The sequence below is a fragment of the Rutilus rutilus genome (genome assembly GCF_951802725.1).
Source record: "Rutilus rutilus genome assembly, chromosome: 20".
In the NCBI taxonomy this organism is placed as follows: Eukaryota; Metazoa; Chordata; class Actinopteri; order Cypriniformes; family Leuciscidae; genus Rutilus; species Rutilus rutilus.
This window is the reverse complement of record NC_140225.1, coordinates 35193390-35215520: the sequence shown is the minus strand read 5'-3', so window position 1 is coordinate 35215520 and position 22131 is coordinate 35193390. Positions and strand designations below refer to the sequence as shown.

The following is a 22131-nucleotide window of genomic DNA, read 5'->3' as shown; positions in this document are numbered from 1 at the left end:
GTGAATTGGTTTCATTTTTGTGATTCTTTTTACATTTATTGTGCATATAAATCTATTTATCTAGAAGTATGCAACAATTCTAATCCCATTCTCCTCCTGTCATCTTCTCTGATGATGTGGGTGGGGCTATAACCTGTCACTCACATGAGATCAGCCAATAGCAAACCACAACCATCCAATCAATTCCCCACAGACACAATCAAGCCCACATTTGTTCTTGTTCCCGAAGGTTTCACTCGGATATACGACACAATAGAGAAGACCAGACTTCCCCTTTATGATAACCCTAAAGAGCTTGAACATTTAAAGTGGCAGACGACAAAACTGCAGTGCTTATAATAAACGGTGAACACTGATATAGTTTTCATTCTTGGTGTGACCGGCCTTCTAGTTCCCAAAAATGTCCAATGCCAACAAATATTCTACATTTGCGATTCCCTCTTTTGAAGGCGAAGAGAAACACTATTATTTTACTGTTACTGCTTTAGAGCACAACAGCAGGGAACAAGTAGTAAAAGTATCATCAAGTTTCTCCATAGACAAATGGATATTTAATGATAATGTATATAGACTGACCATGAGCTGATTGATAGATGATGCGCTTCTGAATAGCAGGTTGGCATGATCTGATTGGCTCAGAGGAAGGAGTGCGCTGATAATGCTGATAAACGAGGCAGATCTGAAGGCCAGTTGCTCTATTCGACAAACTGCATATGTACATTATTCCACATTTGCAGACAATAACCTCATCACAGTGTGTGTGTGTGTGTGTGTGGGACTCGTTTATTTCTTTAGTACAAAATGTGGACTGTTTCTCACGTGAAACAGCTGATGGACAGAGATCAACACCTTCACGTTTCAGGGTTTAGCACACATGTAATGCAGAAGCTGAGTTTGTGAGGATCATGTATATAACAAGAGTGTTTATTATAAAATATGGATTAATCTCTAGGGGTCAGCGCCGGGGTCGCCGGGCGCTCCTATAGAGATGCTGTGTCTCTCGCTCAGACTCTTCACGGTCGCTGACGCCGGAGACTGAAGAACCTTACGAGAGAGTCTCATTCTGCCGTCCGTCGGGTCCCGGCCGAAGTACTTCACCTAGAAGAGCCGAACACGTTAATCAAGAGCCGAACACGTTAATCAAGAGACTCAGACGTTAATCAAGAGCCGAACACGTTAATCAAGAGGCGAACACGTTAATCAAGAGCCGAACACGTTAATCAAGAGGCGAACACGTTAATCAAGAGCCGAACACGTTAATCAAGAGGCGAACACGTTAATCAAGAGCCGAACACGTTAATCAAGAGGCGAACACGTTAATCAAGAGCCGAACACGTTAATCAAGAGACTCAGACGTTAATCAAGAGCCGAACACGTTAATCAAGAGGCGAACACGTTAATCAAGAGGCGAACACGTTAATCAAGAGGCGAACACGTTAATCAAGAGCCGAACACGTTAATCAAGAGCCGAACACGCTAATCAAGAGCCGAACACGTTAATCAAGAGGCGAACACGTTAATCAAGAGACTCAGACGTTAATCAAGAGCCGAACACGTTAATCAAGAGGCGAACACGTTAATCAAGAGGCGAACACGTTAATCAAGAGGCGAACACGTTAATCAAGAGGCGAACACGTTAATCAAGAGGCGAACACGTTAATCAAGAGGCGAACACGTTAATCAAGAGCCGAACACGCTAATCAAGAGCCGAACACGTTAATCAAGAGGCGAACACGTTAATCAAGAGACTCAGACGTTAATCAAGAGCCGAACACGTTAATCAAGAGGCGAACACGTTAATCAAGAGGCGAACACGTTAATCAAGAGGCGAACACGTTAATCAAGAGGCGAACACGTTAATCAAGAGGCGAACACGTTAATCAAGAGCCGAACACGTTAATCAAGAGGCGAACACGTTAATCAAGAGGCGAACACGTTAATCAAGAGCCGAACACGTTAATCAAGAGCCGAACACGTTAATCAAGAGGCGAACACGTTAATCAAGAGGCGAACACGTTAATCAAGAGCCGAACACGTTAATCAAGAGCCGAACACGTTAATCAAGAGGCGAACACGTTAATCAAGAGGCGAACACGTTAATCAAGAGGCGAACACGTTAATCAAGAGGCGAACACGTTAATCAAGAGGCGAACACGTTAATCAAGAGGCGAACACGTTAATCAAGAGCCGAACACGTTAATCAAGAGGCGAACACGTTAATCAAGAGGCGAACACGTTAATCAAGAGGCGAACACGTTAATCAAGAGGCGAACACGTTAATCAAGAGGCGAACACGTTAATCAAGAGGCGAACACGTTAATCAAGAGGCGAACACGTTAATCAAGAGGCGAACACGTTAATCAAGAGGCGAACACGTTAATCAAGAGGCGAACACGTTAATCAAGAGCCGAACACGTTAATCAAGAGGCGAACACGTTAATCAAGAGGCGAACACGTTAATCAAGAGGCGAACACGTTAATCAAGAGCCGAACACGTTAATCAAGAGCCGAACACGTTAATCAAGAGGCGAACACGTTAATCAAGAGCCGAACACGTTAATCAAGAGCCGAACACGTTAATCAAGAGACTTTGACGCGAGATTGTGAAGGATTGAGCGGTTCATCACCTGGATCTGCTGGCCGACCTCCAGTCCGAGAGCGCTGGGATGCTTGATCTGCAGAAACACACACACACACATCAGGAAGAACAGCGTGTGTGTGTATGTGTCTGTGTCTGTGTGTGTGTGAGATAGGGCCGTGTGATGATATACATCCATCAGATGAACCGATACTGATTCTTAAATATCAAGAATCGATCTCTCAGTCCAAGCTGAAACTTCACCACACTTCTTTAATACTTTTGATGTGAATCAAAGTCTCAGCTCTCAAATCCTGTCAGTTTCATCAGTAAATTCAGTCCATAAATGAGTGTGTGTTTAATAAGTGTGACAGAAGAACTGATCATCTCTTCCTCAACACTACTAGTTACAGCAGCAAATAAACATCAGTGAACATCAGAAGATACAGAACAACTTCCTGAAATCAATCATGTCTCATGAAATCAGTCAATCAGTGTTTCAACCGTCACTAAAACAGCTGGAGAACAATAACGCCACATTATCCTCAAGACTCAGTGTCTAAACTCTACATTAATAACTCTACATTAATAACTCTACATTAATAACTCTACATTAATAACTCTACATTAATAACTCTACATTAATAACTCTACATTAATAACTCTAGAGAGCAGCTTCTGACACAGACATGCTCTAGATTAGATCTTGTGTGAATGTTCTGACCCGTTTGTGGTCCAGCTGTGAGTTGTGCAGGAGGACAGCGCTCATGTTGGGGTACAGCTTCACCATCACACCGATGTCCCTGAAACACAGAGTCAGCTTCAGCCGTGATGAACCCTGTGAGGCTGAGCTGAGCGAGAGAGAAGAGCTCTACCTGATCTCTGTGATGCTGGCGGTGTACACGGCTCCGAACTCCAGCTGCTGCTCCTGCTACACACACACACACACACACAGGCGTCAGTCTCACACAACACACACCAGAGAAGAGCCAGCTGCTCCTGCACGCACATCATCTTTACAGATGTCCCGGATGAACTCCTGGGCTTCGCTCATGGCACTGGGAGTGGGAGCGAACACACAGAACGACTCCTCGTCCACCTGACTGATCGTCACACCTGACGGAGAAGAGCAGAGCTTCATCAGCGGATGCAGAGGTCACTGACAATCACAGGCTGATGGAAATCACATGAAGAGAACTGGGGAATCTGTTCCACTACACATCTTACTGAGCTGGATTACTTTTAGACTACATTTGTCAGAATCGGATGAGTTTCAGCTATATAGGTTTACTTTCAGATTACTTTAGACTGAACCAGATTACGCTCAGACTACATTCAATCAGATTACTTTAGGCCGAATCAGATTACTTTTAGATTAAATTCAATCGGATTACTTTTGGCCGAATCAGATTACTTTTAGACTACATTCAATCGGATTACTTTTGGCCGAATCAGATTACTTTTAGACTACATTCAATCGGATTACTTTCATGCAATTGGATTACTAATAGATTACGTTAGTTCAAATTGGATTACTTTTGTCCGAATCAGATTACTTTTAGATTGCTTTTGACCCAACTCATATAATCACATTGATTTGAACAGGATAATCATACCATTCTGATATATCAATACATTGATCAAGAAAATATCAATATTTATATAATCCCTTTATATAAAATCCCTGCATTGCATGTAAATATGAAATGGTAATTTGTGCAGTTTAATGTGTTTGAAAAACAAGTCTTCCAAAGATATAATACATGGTTACATGACTTACTAAGTGATAATTCAAATAATAATAATCATATTAATAAATAATAATAATGATTAAATGCTTAACATAGAATTAAAATGTGTTTGTCAGGATAGAAAAGATTTACAATTTACTGCCATTGTGTGAGTAATGTAATCATGTAAAATCTGATCATGAGTGTCTGAAAGGTCTCGAATCTGATGATGTAATAATGTAATCATGTAAAATCTGATCATGAGTGTCTGAAAGGTCTTGAATCTGATGATGTAATCATGTAAAATCTGATCATGAGTGTCTGAAAGGTCTCGCATCTGATGATGTACTGCAGATCCTCATCTTCACCTGTCTGAGCCTGCAGTCTGCGCAGATTAAATCCTCCTGGACCGACGAACCGAGCTCGTCTGGATAAAGGCACGCTGACGTTCTCTGAGGGAAAGAGTTCACAGCAGGGTCAGAGAAACAGCAAGAATACGAGGAACGGATCACGGATCACTGATCACGGATCATACCCACGACCGGCCCGTTCTCCTTCCGGGAGCTCCGGGGTTTGGAAATGCTCTTATTCATGATGCCTAGAATCTCTCTTTTGGCCACTGGAAGAGAAAGCAGAAAACGGCACGTCAAACACCCACTGTTGTGCGTCCCATGATGCTCGTGGAGTGAGGCGTACCTGTGGCCTGCTGTATGGCCTCCATCACGATCTTCAGAGGAAGTCCTGGGATTTTAACATCAGCCTGCGGGAAACACAGATGAGCGATCACATGATGAGGCGTTTTACTGGAACAGTCTATCTTAAGATCTCAGAAGTTCATTTCAAATTTCTCACAAATTCGTATTACAGAAGCAAATCTTTACTTGATTTAGGATTTCTGTCTGATCGTATCATATCTGAAGTTAGGAAATCTTAAACTACTCCATCGAGTTCGTTAATCTACTCGTATATGTCACACTGTAGAGTCACGATTTTAGGTAATACACTTAACTGAATCTGATTACATTTGGCAGAATTGGATTACTTCTGTCTAAATCGGATTACTTTGAGATTACATTCATCTGAGTCGAATTACTTTCATATTACGTTCATCCGAATTGGATTACTTCCGACTGAATAGTAGGATTACCTTTAGACTTAGACTTACCTTAGACTTAGACCTAACTGGATTACTTGTTCTTCAGTCCGAATTGGATTACTTTAAGATTACTTTCTGCTGAATCAGATCAATTTTAGATTACATTCAGCTGAGTTGGATTACTTTGCCGAATCAGATTACTTTAAGATTACATTTGGCAGAATCGGATTACTTCTGTACTTCACTTTAGTATTTTTCGATTATGCAGATTAAATCCGTTAACCAACAATGCAGCAAGATAATGCACCTGAGAAATGTTATTCTGTAACAGCTGTTGTCCTGAGTGAGCTCCTAACTGAAACAGATACGCCAGGTTTCTAAAGTCAGGATGTTTCTGTAGTTCACCTGTAGAGCCGTGATGCCCTTGCTGCTCCCTGCCATCTTGAAGTCCATGTCTCCGTTGTAATCTTCAATCCCCTTGATTGATAAACACAACAGGATGAAGACAGGCTCTGAGACGCTCTGAGAACAGAAGCTGAAGAACACCTACCAGAATATCCGTCAGGAGCCTGTAGTCCTGGATCTCTGACGGCTTCTCAGCGCTGGCTCTGGAGATCAGGCCGATGGCCACGCCGGCCACAGCGGAGGACACGGGCACACCTGAACACACACACCAAACACACACCTGAACACACACACCAAACACACACACACCAAACACACACCTGAACACACACCTGAACACACACCTGAACACACACCAAACACACACCTGAACACACACCAAACACACACCTGAACACACACACACCTGAACACACACACACCTGAACACACACACCGAACACACACCTGAACACACACACCAAACACACACCTGAACACACACACCAAACACACACCTGAACACACACACACACACCGAACACACACCTGAACACACACACCAAACACACACCTGAACACACACACACACACACCGAACACACACCTGAACACACACACCAAACACACACCTGAACACACACACCAAACACACACCTGAACACACACACCAAACACACACCTGAACACACACACCAAACACACACCTGAACACACACACACACACCGAACACACACCTGAACACACACACCAAACACACACCTGAACACACACACACACACACCGAACACACACCTGAACACACACACCAAACACACACCTGAACACACACACCAAACACACACCTGAACACACACACCAAACACACACCTGAACACACACACCAAACACACACCTGAACACACGCACCAAACACACCTGAACACACACCTGAACGAACACACACCTGAACACACACACACCTGAACACACACACACCTAAACACACACACACCTGAACACACACACACCTGAACACACACACACCTGAACACACACACACCTGAACACACACACACCTGAACACACACACACCTGAACACACACACACACCTGAACACACACACACACACCTGAACACACACACACACCTGAACACACACACACCTGAACACACACACCAAACACACCTGAACACACACCTGAACACACACCTGAACACACACCTGAACACACACCTGAACACACACCTGAACACACACCTGAACACACACCTGAACACACACCTGAACACACACCTGAACACACACCTGAACACACACCTGAACACACACCTGAACACACACCTGAACGAACACCTGAACGAACACCTGAACACACACACACCTGAACACACACACACCTGAACACACACACACCTGAACACACACCTGAACACACACACACCGAACACACACACTTGAACACATACACCAAACACACACCTGAACACACACACCAAACACACACCTGAACACACACACCGAACACACACCTGAACACACACACCGAACACACACCTGAACACACACACCGAACACACACCTGAACACACACACACCTGAACACACACACCAAACACACACCTGAACACACACACCAAACACACACCTGAACACACACACACCTGAACACACACACCTGAACACACACCGAACACACACCTGAACACACACCTGAACACACACACCAAACACACACCTGAACACACACACCAAACACACACCTGAACACACACACCTGAACACACGCACCGAACACACGCACCAAACACACCTGAACACACACCTGAACACACACCTGAACACACACCTGAACACACACCTGAACACACACCTGAACACACACCTGAACGCACACACACCTGAACACACACACACCTGAACACACACACACCTGAACACACACACACCTGAACACACACACACCTGAACACACACACACCTGAACACACACACACCTGAACACACACACACCTGAACACACACACACCTGAACACACACACACCTGAACACCTGAACACACACACACCTGAACACACACACACCTGACCTGATGAGCCCATCAAATCAGCAAAACAATCCATTTCCCAAACATGCTCGAAGCGCTCGACCAATCACACAACACACTGCTCCAGCCAACCAATCAGAACGCACTGTGCTTTTCAGAAGGAGGGGCTTCACAGAGACGGGAATCAACAGGTTTAAACATTACACTGCTCTGCCGTCATGTGATCATACCTGCGTCCATGAGCGCGAGACTCCCGCCACACACCGACGCCATCGAGGAGGATCCTGAGACACACACAACACAGGCTCATACAGACGGCTGAGAGGAGTGTGTGTGTTTGTGTGTGTGTGTGTGTGTTAACCCACCGTTGGACTCCAGCACCTCAGACGTCACGCGGATGGTGAAGGGAAAGTCTGCAGGAATGACGGGTCTCAAAGCTTTCTCTGCCAGCGCTCCTGATGTCACACACACACACACACAGAGATGAGATCCAGAGGAGAACCAGCGGAGGTTCACACACTGAAACACACTCACCGTGGCCGAGCTCGCGCCGGTTGGTTCCGCCCATCCTCCCGATCTCGTTGGTGGCGTACGGAGGAAACTGAAAGAGAGCGCTCAGTGAATGAGGAGTCTTCACAAGCAGAGCTAAACCTGTCGACTAGAGCGCTCACTCACTTCATAGTGCAGCATGAAGTTCTTGTCTCTGACTCCACTGCAAGAGAACACACATCAGCTGTGCTTCAACACTTCAGAAAGGCTGTTAGCGAGAACACTAACACACACACACACACACACACACCTAAACACAGTATTAGACTAGCCATAGCCCCGATGGAGCCGTTACTGTACGCTGAAGAGTCCAGGAACACGGGTGTGATCATTCTCATGTGAGAGACGCCATTTATCTTTTATAAACACACAATTTATACACTGAAAAATCTGTATTATAAATATAAAATTAGTTTCAATTAAGTTATATTTTTATATAAACGAATGATTTTTTTACATTCATAGTAGTGTACTGTTAAAAGCATTATTTATTTAATCAAATTTTTATTTATATTAATCAAAATAATTCATTCATTATTTTTATTTATCTAATAGATTAATAACTAGTATTTTTGAAATGCCTTATTTACTCAAATATATTTATTTCTTTATTTTAATATTCTTTATTTATCTATTTCATTAAAGTCTCCCTGTAGTCAATCATTTTATCCCTTAAAACTCATCTTTGATCACCAAAATGAAATATTTTAAAGTTTTTTCCTTGAAAATATGTCTTCATGCCTTAAAATATCTTGACTGTAACTCGAAACCCTTGCCTCATTTAGTGTGTGTGTGTGAGAAACACCTTTAAATCATGTGTTTGCGTGTGTTACTGACCTGAGTGCTGTGGTGATCACATCTGTCTTCAGACTGGACTCCAGAGAGTCAAAGGTCACCGAGCACAGCACCTGCACACACATTCACTGACTGTGACCATGTGATCTAGCGTTTGCTCTAACGTGTGATCTAGCGTGTGCTCTAGCGTGTGCTCTAGCGTGTGCTGTACCATGTGATCTAGCGTTTGCTCTAACGTGTGATCTAGCGTGTGCTCTAGCGTGTGCTCTAGCGTGTGCTCTAGCGTGTGCTCTAGCGTGTGCTCTAGCGTGTGCTCTAACGTGTGCTCTAGCGTGTGCTCTAGCGTGTGCTCTAGCGTGTGATCTAGCATGTACTGTACCGTTTGCTCTAGCGTGTGATCTAGTGTTAGCTTGGCTCTGCCCTCATACGTACTTGCGCTCAATTTTCATTTTCTCTCAGCACTTCGTCTGGGTTTGCGGAATATTCTTGGGTTTAGTAAACAGAGGGAGTGGCTGAGAACGATGATGTTGAGGCGCGCTAGTTTGAGTTGTAGACATAAGTCACGACCAAACGTTAGCGATTGGAAATGGCAGATCCAGAGTGGCTCTGGGCAGATCCAATAGTTTTAAACTTCAACAGAGTTCTCGCCTTCAAGAAAGTTAATGCTCGTCAATGCAGAGTGGCCAAATGTACAAATGAAATGTACGAGAGTCTGGTAGGACCAGGCTAATCTACCGTGTGCTCTAGCGTGTGATCTAGCGTGTGCTGTACCGTGTGATCTAGCGTGTGCTGTACCATGTGATCTAACGTGTACTGTGCCATGTGATCTAGCGTGTGATGTAACGTGATCTAGCGTGTGCTTTAGTGTGTGGTGTACTGTGTGATCTAGTGTGTGATGTACCATGTGATCTAGCGTGTGCTGTAGCATATGATCTGGTGTGTAGTGTGTTATCTAACATGTGATCTGGTGTGTAGTGTGTTATCTAGCATGTGATCTGGAGTGTAGCGTGTGATCTGGCCTGTAGCGTGTTATCTAGCGTGTGATCTGGAGTGTAGCGTGTGATCTGGCGTGTAGCGTGTTATCTAGCATGTGATCTGGCGTGTAGCGTGTTATCTAGCGTGTGGTCTGGCGTGTAGCATGTTATCTAACGTGTAGCGTGTTATCTAGCGTGTAGCGTGTTATCTAGCGTGTGATCTGGCATGTAGGGTTAGGGTTAGATAACGCCATGTATCGTGTTATCTAGCGTGTGGTCTGGCGTGTAGCGTGTGGTCTGGCGTGTAGCGTGTGATCTGGCGTGTGGTCTGGCGTGTATCGTGTTATCTAGCATGTGGTCTGGCGTGTAGCGTGTGATCTAGTGTGTGGTCTAGCGTGTAGCGTGTTATCTAGCATGTAGTCTGGCGTGTAGCGTGTGATCTGGCTTGTAGCGTGTGATCTGGCGTGTGATCTGGCGTGTAGCGCGTGATCTGGCGTGTAGCCTGTTAACTAACGTGTGATCTAGTGTGTGGTCTGGCGTGTAGTGTGTTATCTAGCGTGTGATCTGGCGTGTAGCGTGTTATCTAGCGTGTGATATGGCGTGTATCGTGTTATCTAGCGTGTGATCGTGTTATCTAGCGTGTGATCTGGCGTGTATCGTGTTATCTAGCGTGTGATCTGGCGTGTAGCATGTTATCTAGCGTGTGGTCTGGCGTGTAGCGTGTGATCTGGCATGTGATCTGGCGTGTGATCTGGCGTGTAGCGTGTTATCTGGCGTGTGATCTGGCGTGTAGCGTGTTATCTGGCGTGTGATCTGGTGTGTAGCGTGTTATCTGGCGTGTAGTGTGTTATCTAGCGTGTGGTCTGGCGTGTAGCCTGTTATCTAGCGTGTAGCATGTGATCTGGCGTGTGATCTGGCGTGTAGCGTGTTATCTAGCGTGTAGCGTGTTATCTAGCGTGTGATCTGGCGTGTAGCCTGTTATCTAGCGTGTAGTGTGTTATCTAGCGTGTGATATGGCATGTATCGTGTTATCTAGCGTGTGGTCTGGCGTGTATCGTGTTATCTAGCGTGTGGTCTGGCGTGTATCATGTTATCTAGCGTGTGATCTGGCGTGTATCGTGTTATCTAGCGTGTTATCTAGCGTGTGATCTGGCGTGTAGCGTGTTATCTAGCGTGTGATCTGGCGTGTAGCGTGTGATCTGGCGTGTAGCGTGTGGTCTGGCGTGTAGCGTGTTATCTAGCGTGTGATCTGGCGTGTAGCGTGTGATCTGGCGTGTGGTCTGGCGTGTAGCGTGTTATCTAGCGTGTGGTCTGGCGTGTAGCGTGTTATCTAGCGTGTGATCTGGCGTGTAGCGTGTTATCTAGCGTGTGATCTGGCGTGTAGCGTGTGATCTGGCATGTATCGTGTTATCTAGCGTGTGATCTGGCGTGTAGCGTGTTATCTAGCGTGTGATCTGGCGTGTAGCGTGTGATCTGGCGTGTAGCGTGTTATCTAGCGTGTGATCTGGCATGTATCGTGTTATCTAGCGTGTGATCTGGCGTGTAGCATGTGATCTGGCGTGTGGTCTGGCGTGTAGCGTGTTATCTAGCGTGTGGTCTGGCGTGTATCATGTGCTGACCTGTGTCTGACCCCTCTGGAAGAGAGCCGAGCCGTGGAGTGGCTTAAACACGTCCACCTCGCAGGAGATGTTGCGTAGAGACGTGAGATCTCTTCCGTCACACCTGTCACATGACACAAGAGTACCTGTCACATGACTCACCAACACCAGTGCTTACATTAAGAGCTTGAGTATGACGTTACCGTCTGTATTCATGAAGAACCAGATTCCTGAAGATCTCTCTGGAGACGCTGTTGAAGGCCTCCACCACCTCGAATGCCTCCGCCTGTGGAAACTTCTCTACACACATCAGACAGCATCAGCGTTACACAGCGCAAACACACCAGTCAGAACCTCTGATGAACGAGCGTGTCCGTCACACACCTCTGATCTGCTCCTCGGCCTCCAGACGGATCTTATTAATCGCTTCATCTCTGGATATCTGAGGAAACACGCACAGTTAAAGGATTAGTTTACTTCAGAATTCATATTTCCTGATAATTTACTCACCTCCCCCTCGTCATCCAAGATGTTCACGTCTTTCTTTCTTCAGTCGAAAAGAAATGAAGGTTTTTGAGGAAAACATTCCAGGATTTTCCTCCATATAGTGTCTTCAATGGGGTCCAACGGGTTGAAGGTCCAAATGTGAGTTTTAGTGAAGCTTCAAAGTCTCGACACGATCCAGCCGAGGAATAAGAGTCTGATCTAGACAAACCAGCCGACATTTTAGAACAAAATTAACACTTATCTGGCATTATTCTTGCCCGTCCACGACTTCACGCATTACGTAATCACGTTGGAAAGGTCAGGCGGTCACCTGACGTAGGAGGAAAATGTAGGGTTTTCTCAATCTCATTTTCTCCTCCAACTCCAAAAACTTCAGAAATCGTTGTTTTACCTTTTTTTTTTTGTAAATGGCGTTTGACTCAGTCATTCGCTTTGTAAACACTAGGTCTGTTCTTCCGCCTACGTCACGCTTGACCTTTCAACCTGATTACGTAATGTGTGTCTCATCACAGCGAGTGCAAGACCAGCATTAGTGGTTAAAAGTATATAAATGTTTATTTTGTTCTAAAATGTCCGCTGGTTTGTCTAGATGAGACTCTTATTCCTCGGCTGGATCGTGTCGAGACTTTGAAGCTGCACTGAAACTCACATCTTGACCTTCAACCCGTTGGACCCCATTGAAGACACTATATGGAGAAACATCCTGGAATGATTTCCTCAAAAACCTTCAATTTCTTTTTGACTGAAGAAAGAAAGACATGAACATCTTGGATGACGTGGAGAGAGTAAATTATCAGGAGATATGAATTCTGAAGTGAACTACTCCTTTAATACTACGAGATCAGGCGGTGTGGCGCTGACACTCACCTTGTCATGTGTGAAGTCTGTGAATACAGCGTAGATCTTAGCAGACGTCAACCTGAGGAGAAAGCAGCCAATCAAACGCTGATGTGTCATGAGGAATTACATACAATGACCATAAACTCAATAGTCAGCTACAAAAATCACTCTAGAGAGGGGCATTTTGACCAACATATGCACTATATTACATATTTATTAGGGATGTATGATATATCGGCCAGCATATCGTATCGGCCGATATATGTTCATTTTTAATGTAATCGATATCGGCATGATAAGAAAATTTGATAAATAATGTATTATTTCCTTCAGCTGAGACACTTCAGATGCGCTCGGTTCAACATGATGGTTTGAATTGCTTGAAATATGATTGGAATCACTTCAAAAAAGAAAAGTGAAGTGCAACACAAGTCTGTCATATCGGCTACAGAAAATTATCATGAAAACATTATAATTGTGCGTTTGGGACATGGATTTTAATGGAGAGACTTTTGCTTTTGTAATCAGGCTCTCATAAATGACATCATTTGGATTTAGATTTATCAGCCAATATATCAGTTATCGGCTCTCAAATATAAAGAATTATCGGTTATCAGTATCGGCCAAAAAGTTCATATTGGTGCATCCCTTATATTTATTATATTTTTAAATGAACTGTTGTTTAATATTTAATGTATGTTAGAATAAACCATGAAAACAAGTGTTTATGGCAGCAATTGAAACAAATTTGAATTGAATTGTGAAGTGTGTGTGAATGCCCAGCACTGACAGACCCAGCACAGGTTTATGGGTCGTGTCATGAAGTCCAGCTCATATTTCACCCCCAAAATAAATAATGAAATGATTGAGTCTCACAGTCGAGTGAAGTCCACCATCTCGGCGGAGGCAGTGAAGAGTTTAGCCGGACAGCGCTTGGTCACTTTCATCTCGCGGCTCATCTGCTGGATGGCCTGAATGATCAGCTGTGTGTGTTTGACCCCCAGCTTCACCGCGTGACTGAAGTCCTGCTGAAGGACGTTCTCCGCCGCGGCCTCGATCATCACTACACACACACACACACACATCAGAACGTGAGCAGAGCATCATGGGTAACGCTGAGCTCTGAGAATCTCACAGACCCACTTGGCTGGCCGGTGCTCCTGCGATCACGAGGTTCAGCGAGCTTCTGTTCATCTCCGAGCGCGAGGGGTTCACGAGGAACTCTCCGTCCACCAGCCCGACGCGCACCGCACCTGAAACCAGCCACAGCGTTCACACACACACACAGCGTTCACACACACATACACACACCTGTACGAGAGCTGGACTCACCGATGGGGCCATTCCAGGGAATATCAGACAGAGCCAGAGCCGCAGACGCTGAGAGACAAACACCATCAGACACCGACACACACACAGTAACACACGAGTCACAGTCAGAGATATTCATACCTCCATTAATGGCCAGAACATCCGGGTCGTTGACTCCATCAGCGGCGAGTATGTTACACAGCACCTTCAGCACACACACACACACACACACACACACACACACACACACACACACACACACACACAGAGTGAGTGCAGATACAGGAGTGACTGGGATCTGAGAGGTTTTGTGATGCGATCACATTCAGAGGTGGTCAGAAACACAGGAACACAGCATGTGTGATATAAACACTACTGAAGAAAGGTTGTGTCTAAAATCACACACTATGTACTCTAGCGTCTAGTGTTTGAATTTCAGATGATTATTTTTGCAATAATGTGCATGAAGTGTCCAACATTGGACTGATTAAAGGTGACACAGTATGGCCCTTTTCACAAGATGTAATATAAATCTCTGGTGTCCTCAGAATGTGTCTGTGAAATTTTAGCTCCAAATACCAGATCACGCCGTTTGTGTGTATCCCTTTAAATGTAAATGAGCTTTTAGCTCCGCCTCCATTCAGAAGAGGGCGGAGTCTTTACACGAGCTTCAGAAACTCCAGCAATAACAGAACAGGCCAATCTCACTCATCCAGAATCCCAGAATAACCAGTAGCGAGTGCAGCCTTACGGAGAGACTCAGGAAGAGCTTCTGAATGTTAGTGGAGACATTTCTGTAGTTGTTGTGGAGTTACATTGATCATCTCATCATCATGTTTAACTTCTCCACAAGTGTCCACAGTTCCTGAGGTGTTTATAAGACAGCGGTGACATGTTCTGGTCAATAGTGTTCAGTGCTCGTCTGTGCTGAACCACAGAACAGTTTCAGGCTTTGCTGGATCTTTATCATTGCGTTAGAACTGGTCTCTGTTGGCACTTGCGAAACCAAATGTCGGCTGGTGTGTGTAAACGTGCAGATTAAGGGCCGGTAATATTATAATAAGATCCTCTTCATACATCAGAAGGAGAGCAAATCTGATCGGCTTATTTTATAACATGCTTGCAGAGAAAGGCTCACCAGAACAGTTACTGGGTTTCACTTTTCATGTTTTCTGTGTTAGTAGAAGCACCGGGGACCCGATTATAGCACTTACACACGGGAAAAGTCAGATTTTCATGATATTTCCCGTTTACGTGCATCATCCGGGAATCTGAGGAACATGTCATGTGGAACAGCACAAAACCTCACAGAACATCTTGAGCATCTGTGTTTCTGTGTTTCTGACTCAGTGACTACAGCTCCTGCATGAGATCTGATGAGAGTCACACCTGTGTGTCATAGAAGTATCCGGCGGGGAACAGCGGCCTGATGGAGCGATCTGCACACACAGCACACACACAGGCAATGCATTACTGACTCGTGTGTGTGTGTGTGTGTGTGTGTGTGTGTGTGTGTGTGTGAGTCTGACCGATCAGCCGGCTGGTCAGGATCTCAGAGTCGGTGCTGCCCAGTTCTCTTCTCAGGTGGTTTGTGGGGATTCGTCCTGCAGCCGCTGCTTTCTGTCTGTAATCCACCTGACGATCTCACAGAAAACAGTCATGTGATTCACAGAGGCCGAAAACACACTGCAGAGTTTCAGGAGTGACAACAGCATTTAAATACAGCACTGAATTCTGTTGTGTGTGTACGTAACAAGACTCACATCTAGAATCACGTGTGTGTGTGTTGTAAACATGCTAAAGCTGAGGTGTATCTCACCACGAGAGGCATGAAGAAAGCGGTGGCCGGTTTGCTCTTGCTGACTGCTGTCACCATCACTGATGTCTCGCCCAACTGCAATCAGAGACAGCGGTCAGCACTGAACACACAAGCTACTAGATCCAGAAGACAGACTCACTCACTCACTCTGACCACTGCAGACTCACTCACTCACCCTGACCACTGCAGACTCACTCACTCACCCTGACCACTGCAGACTCACTCACTCACTCACCCTGACCACTGCAGACTCACTCACTCACTCACCCTGACCACTGCAGACTCACTCACTCACTCACCCTGACCACTGCAGACTCACTCACTCACTCACTCACCCTGACCACTGCAGACTCACTCACTCACCCTGACCACTGCAGACTCACTCACTCACTCACTGACTCACCCTGACCACTGCAGACTGACTCACTCACTCACTCACTCACCCACCCTGACCACTGCAGACTGACTCACTCACTCACTCACTCACTCACTCACTCACTCACCCTGACCACTGCAGACTGACTCACTCACTCACCCTGACCACTGCAGACTCACTCACTCACTCACTCACTCACTCACTCACCCTGACCACTGCAGACTCACTCACTCACTCACCCTGACCACTGCAGACTCACTCACTCACTCACTCACCCTGACCACTGCAGACTCACTCACTCACTCACTCACTGACTCACTGACTCACCCTGACCACTGCAGACTGACTCACTCACTCACTCACTGACTCACTGACTCACCCTGACCACTGCAGACTGACTCACTCACTCACTCACTCACTCACTCACTCACCCTGACCACTGCAGACTGACTCACTCACTCACTCACTCACTCACTCACTCACCCTGACCACTGCAGACTCACTCACTCACTCACCCTGACCACTGCAGACTCACTCACTCACTCACTCACCCTGACCACTGCAGACTCACTCACTCACTCACTCACCCTGACCACTGCAGACTCACTCACTCACCCTGACCACTGCAGACTCACTCACTCACTCTCACTGACTCACCCTGACCACTGCAGACTGACTCACTCACTCACTCACTCACTCACTCACCCTGACCACTGCAGACTGACTCACTCACTCACTCACTCACTCACCCTGACCACTGCAGACTGACTGACTCACTCACTCACCCTGACCACTGCAGACTCACTCACTCACTCACCCTGACCACTGCAGACTCACTCACTCACTCACTCACTCACCCTGACCACTGCAGACTCACTCACTCACTCACTCACTCACCCAGACCACTGCAGACTCACTCACTCACCCTGACCACTGCAGACTCACTCACTCACTCACTCACTCACTCACTCACTCACTCACTCACTCACCCTGACCACTGCAGTCTCACTCACTCACTCACTCACTCACTCACTCACCCTGACCACTGCAGACTCACTCACTCACCCTGACCACTGCAGACTCACTCACTCACTCACTCACTCACTGACTCACCCTGACCACTGCAGACTGACTCACTCACTCACTCACTCACTCACTCACTCACTCACTCACTCACTCACCCTGACCACTGCAGACTCACTCACTCACTCACTCACCCTGACCACTGCAGACTCACTCACTCACTCACTCACTCACTCACTCACTCACCCTGACCACTGCAGACTCACTCACTCACTCACTCACTCACTCACTGACTCACCCTGACCACTGCAGACTCACTCACTCACTCACTCACCCTGACCACTGCAGACTCACTCACTCACTCACTCACTCACCCTGACCACTGCAGACTGACTCACTCACTCACTCACTCACTCACTCACTCACTCACCCTGACCACTGCAGACTGACTCACTCACCCTGACCACTGCAGACTCACTCACTCACTCACTCACTCACTCACTCACTCACTCACCCTGACCACTGCAGACTGACTCACTCACTCACTCACTCACCCTGACCACTGCAGACTCACTCACTCACTCACTCACTCACTCACTCACTCACTCACTCTGACCACTGCAGACTCACTCACTCACTCACTCACTCACTCATTCACTCATTCACTCTGACCACTGCAGACTCACTCACTCACTCACTCACTCACTCACTCACTCACTCTGACCACTGCAGACTCACTCACTCACTCACTCACTCACTCACTCACTCTGACCACTGCAGACTGACTCACTCACCCTGACCACTGCAGACTCACTCACTCACTCACTCACTCACTCACTCACTCACTCACCCTGACCACTGACTCACTCACTCACTCACTCACACCACTGCAGACTCACTCACTCACTCACTCACTCACTCATTCACTCATTCACTCATTCACTCTGACCACTGCAGACTCACTCACTCACTCACTCACTCACTCTGACCACTGCAGACTCACTCACTCACTCACTCACTCTGACCACTGCAGACTCACTCACTCACTCACTCACTCACTCACTCACTCACTCACTCACTCACTCACTCTGACCACTGCAGACTCACTCACTCACTCACTCTGACCACTGCAGACTCACTCACTCACTCACTCACTCTGACCACTGCAGACTCACTCACTCACTCACTCACTCTGACCACTGCAGACTCACTCACTCACTCACTCACTCACTCACTCACTCACTCACTCACTCTGACCACTGCAGACTCACTCACTCACTCACTCACTCACTCACTCTGACCACTGCAGACTCACTCACTGACTCACTCACTCACTCACTCTGACCACTGCACAGCCGTCAGCAAAGCGTGCAAGCTTCCCCGTTGAGATCTCCAGCCTCCTGCACACAGAACATCAAATATTTACCAAATTAGTTTTCTAAGTTGTGCATGAAACAAAGATTCCTGGAGTATGTGTTACAAAAAAAAAAAAAATAATAATAATAATAATAATTTTAGCTTTTCTATTTCAATATGTAATGTTTGAATCAATGCTGTTTTTTGTGAAATGTTTTTACTAGCAATTTCTGTTTCTACACCAAACAACACGCTCTGATTATGATGCAGTGATCATGGTAATACCATAGTACTGCTGGATTAACACTTTACCAGTGGTACTTAAATAATACTGTAAGGTTCTTCAGAGAAAGCCACTGTATTATCATCACAGCATTAATATGTTATATCGCATGGTAATACTGTTGCATGAATTGGTATAAAGCGACTCTCATCCGTAATGCCACAGGGGTTTTCACACTGGGGTCCGGAGGAAGTTTAGACAAACGCAGTGTAACAAATTTAAACATACATAAAAAAGAATAGACTTAAATAAATAAATTTGAATTAAATAATTGTATTAAAATAATTGTATTTTATTGTATAATAATATTTATTTAAATAAATAATAACTTGATACATTTGATGAAAATAAATACATTAAAATAAATAAATAAAAAGGATTGAAATAAATCCTTAAAATTTGATTAAATTAAAACCAAATAACCACATAAGAAACATTTGATCAAAACAAATAAATAAAAATGATTAAAATAAATAAAATGTAATACAAAAATTTATTTGATAAAACTAAATTAATAAACAAAGCTTGATCAAAATAAATTAAAAATAAGAAAGGCGGTCTAAAAATGTAAAAATATATAAATAAAAATGAAGAATAAACTATGTAACCAAATAAGAAAACAGAATAAAATATATAATATTCATTTAAATAAATAATAAATTAATACATTTGATTAATATAATTTGATTTAAATGAATTAATTCATAAAATACATCATTAGTAGCCTACTAAAATGAGTAGAAAAACAATGTATGTAATATAATAGAAAATAAATATTTTAGACATTTATAATAGACATTTTTCACAGTATTAAATATTCTTATAAATGAAAATATATAGCTGTCTTTTAAATATTATAGTGGTAAAAATGATTGAACAATTATACATGTTGAGGAGTCCTGAATACTCTCACCTGTCCCCTAAACTCACAGCTACAGTCCGCTCATGAAAGCCTCTGACAGCAGCGAGCCGAACCCAGCCGAGCCGAGCCTTCATCACACTCCTCATCATCACACACCTCATCATCACACTCATCTAATGACACACACAACACACAGCGAGCTTCATTACACACACGCATGCAGCGGACACTGGGCCGCCATGACAGCTACAGGAATGAACTCTCGCGAGAAGACATTCAAAATAAAAGTCACATATAAAAAATATAGGCCTACCATTTACGTTACGCTAACAAGAAAACATTAAACAACCGTTTCTTAAAACCAAATCCCATCAAAAGCTCATGTTTGTGTGTTTTAAGTACTTTTTGGTCACACTTTATATTAGGTCTAAACATTAGGCTATTTTCTTAAATAGGAAACAGTAATAACATTGACAAAGGACCTGCATTATATCAGTCACTAAAGATGGAAATATTAAAACCCAAATACATTAGCTCTATCCCTCCCGTGTTTCACTGAATGGACATTTACAAATCAAGTCTCTCAGGTTTTTTATGCTGCATGATGGTATTATTATAAGAAGATCAATCAGAGCTTTTAAATCTTTCAGATCACACAGACCCGCAAATCAGGAATGGGGAAATGAAGCCTCATGAATCACTGAGGCTTTCCCCTGACTGTTCCGGGAAAAGATTGAAAGCTTCGAGAGTGTGGAGAACAGCGCCATCTGGTGCTTATTTAAAATAAAGCAGCCAGAAGCCTGTGTTAGAAGCTCTGGCAGATGAAGCAACCACAACACACTCCATAGTTTCAATGTTATGTGTACAAATAAAAGCCTTACATGTTTGTGTTTGATTTGTTCATTAAATAAATTCATTTTCTCTCCTCACAAACCCATCAACCAGACTGAGCCAACAATGACTCGATAAATAAGATCTGGGGTTCGAGCCTTCTGACACCCAAAGCGAAACGCACACGTGATTGGACAGAAAGTGAGTGAGGCTTCATTTGTCGTCAATCACGTGACTCTAGTAGACCAATACCCACCCCGATACGGGGCTTCACTAGAAATCGTGTCGTATGAATGTGCGATACTCACATCGAAGCTTCAGTGTCGTACGTAACATCACTACCGCAAATATGATCGTACTCACTGCCCTATTTCCTCTAATCTCTTCAGGGACTCCTAGTGCTCCTGAGGTGGGAAACCCCTGGTCTGAGGCCTATGAGCTCTTCTTCAGTTCTGTTGAACTCGCTCAGTTGTGAAATAGTGATGCTGAGAGTGTTTCCAACAGACGAATGTTAATGAAGTCTTATAACATGTGATCACCATCAGCTGTTCCCTTGCCTATCACATCTCAGTCTCCGTCTTCATGCACGAACATGGGTAAAGCTGCTGGGGAAACAATCTATATGGTATAAAGCATTATGAAAATAATCATGACTAAGATGTGCTGGTCAAAGTGCCAGTGTTCACAGTGTTCACAGTGAGTACAGTGAATGTCTGCTGGAGGAACATCACAAGAAAGAGTTAGCAGATATTACGCAGACAGTCTACTAACTTTATGGAAAAGCGCCAATACTCTGAGGAGAGTTAGTGTACATGTAGCTGTAAAGTTACTTGTACTCAACAGAATGTTCAAAAGGGACCATCAGTATAAAGTGTTACCATGTTTTTTATATGATGAATACTTCTCATTTGCAGGCAGTGCAAGAAGTCATGTGGACGACACAGAAAAAGCCATTTTTCCCATTCCCATGCAAGCCTTTTTAGTTGGATGAAGTATATACACAGGTAAGTTTATATTGTCTGTGATCTCTAGTGCCTTTTCATCCATAACAGTCTGCACATTACATTTTTGATTCGGTCCTTTTACAATAATATTGCATGGCATTATGTTTAGATTTTCACAGGGTCTCCATATGCGACAGGTGGATATGATGCTCGATAACATCTCAAATAGTAGTGCGAAGTGTGTG

The 22131-nt window shown here is 44.6% G+C and overlaps 2 protein-coding genes across 2 annotated transcripts; both read right to left on the bottom strand.

Moving 5' to 3' along the window:
- Positions 1-786: 786 nt before the first annotated feature.
- pnpt1 (polyribonucleotide nucleotidyltransferase 1) lies at positions 787-20382 on the bottom strand. The gene is made up of 28 exons (XM_084390851.1): positions 20163-20382; positions 18950-19010; positions 16212-16286; positions 15922-16027; positions 15782-15831; positions 14534-14597; positions 14414-14461; positions 14221-14334; positions 13958-14144; positions 13109-13160; positions 12119-12176; positions 11938-12034; positions 11756-11858; positions 9205-9275; positions 8494-8530; positions 8353-8419; positions 8184-8273; positions 8049-8102; positions 5955-6064; positions 5810-5881; positions 5005-5068; positions 4844-4927; positions 4677-4760; positions 3588-3694; positions 3454-3509; positions 3303-3381; positions 2628-2675; positions 787-1098 (listed from the first exon to the last, which is right to left on the bottom strand). Exons 1-28 carry the CDS (start codon positions 20282-20284, stop codon positions 949-951), a joined length of 2310 nt encoding a protein of 769 aa, XP_084246977.1. The 5' UTR covers positions 20285-20382; the 3' UTR covers positions 787-948.
- LOC311279397 (uncharacterized protein) lies at positions 6073-8042 on the bottom strand. Its single transcript, XM_084390852.1, has 2 exons — positions 7369-8042; positions 6073-7327 (listed from the first exon to the last, which is right to left on the bottom strand). Exons 1-2 carry the CDS (start codon positions 7892-7894, stop codon positions 6768-6770), a joined length of 1086 nt encoding a protein of 361 aa, XP_084246978.1. The 5' UTR covers positions 7895-8042; the 3' UTR covers positions 6073-6767.
- Positions 20383-22131: the final 1749 nt, after the last annotated feature.

Excerpts from the sequence above, each read along its gene's own strand:
- pnpt1 (XM_084390851.1), bottom strand. The coding sequence starts at position 20,284 with ATGAGTGTGATGATGAGGTGTGTGATGATGAGGAGTGTGATGAAGGCT. Across the intron at positions 19,011-20,162 it reads GCTGTGAGTTTAGGGGACAG|GAGGCTGGAGATCTCAACGG; the intron begins GTGAGAGTATTC and ends TTCTGTGTGCAG. Across the intron at positions 3,695-4,676 it reads CAGACTGCAGGCTCAGACAG|GTGTGACGATCAGTCAGGTG; the intron begins GTGAAGATGAGG and ends CTTCTCCGTCAG.
- LOC311279397 (XM_084390852.1), bottom strand. The coding sequence starts at position 7,894 with ATGGATTGTTTTGCTGATTTGATGGGCTCATCAGGTCAGGTGTGTGTG. Across the intron at positions 7,328-7,368 it reads TGTTTGGTGTGTGTGTTCAG|GTGTGTGTTCGGTGTGTGTG; the intron begins GTGTGTGTGTGT and ends GTGTGTGTTCAG.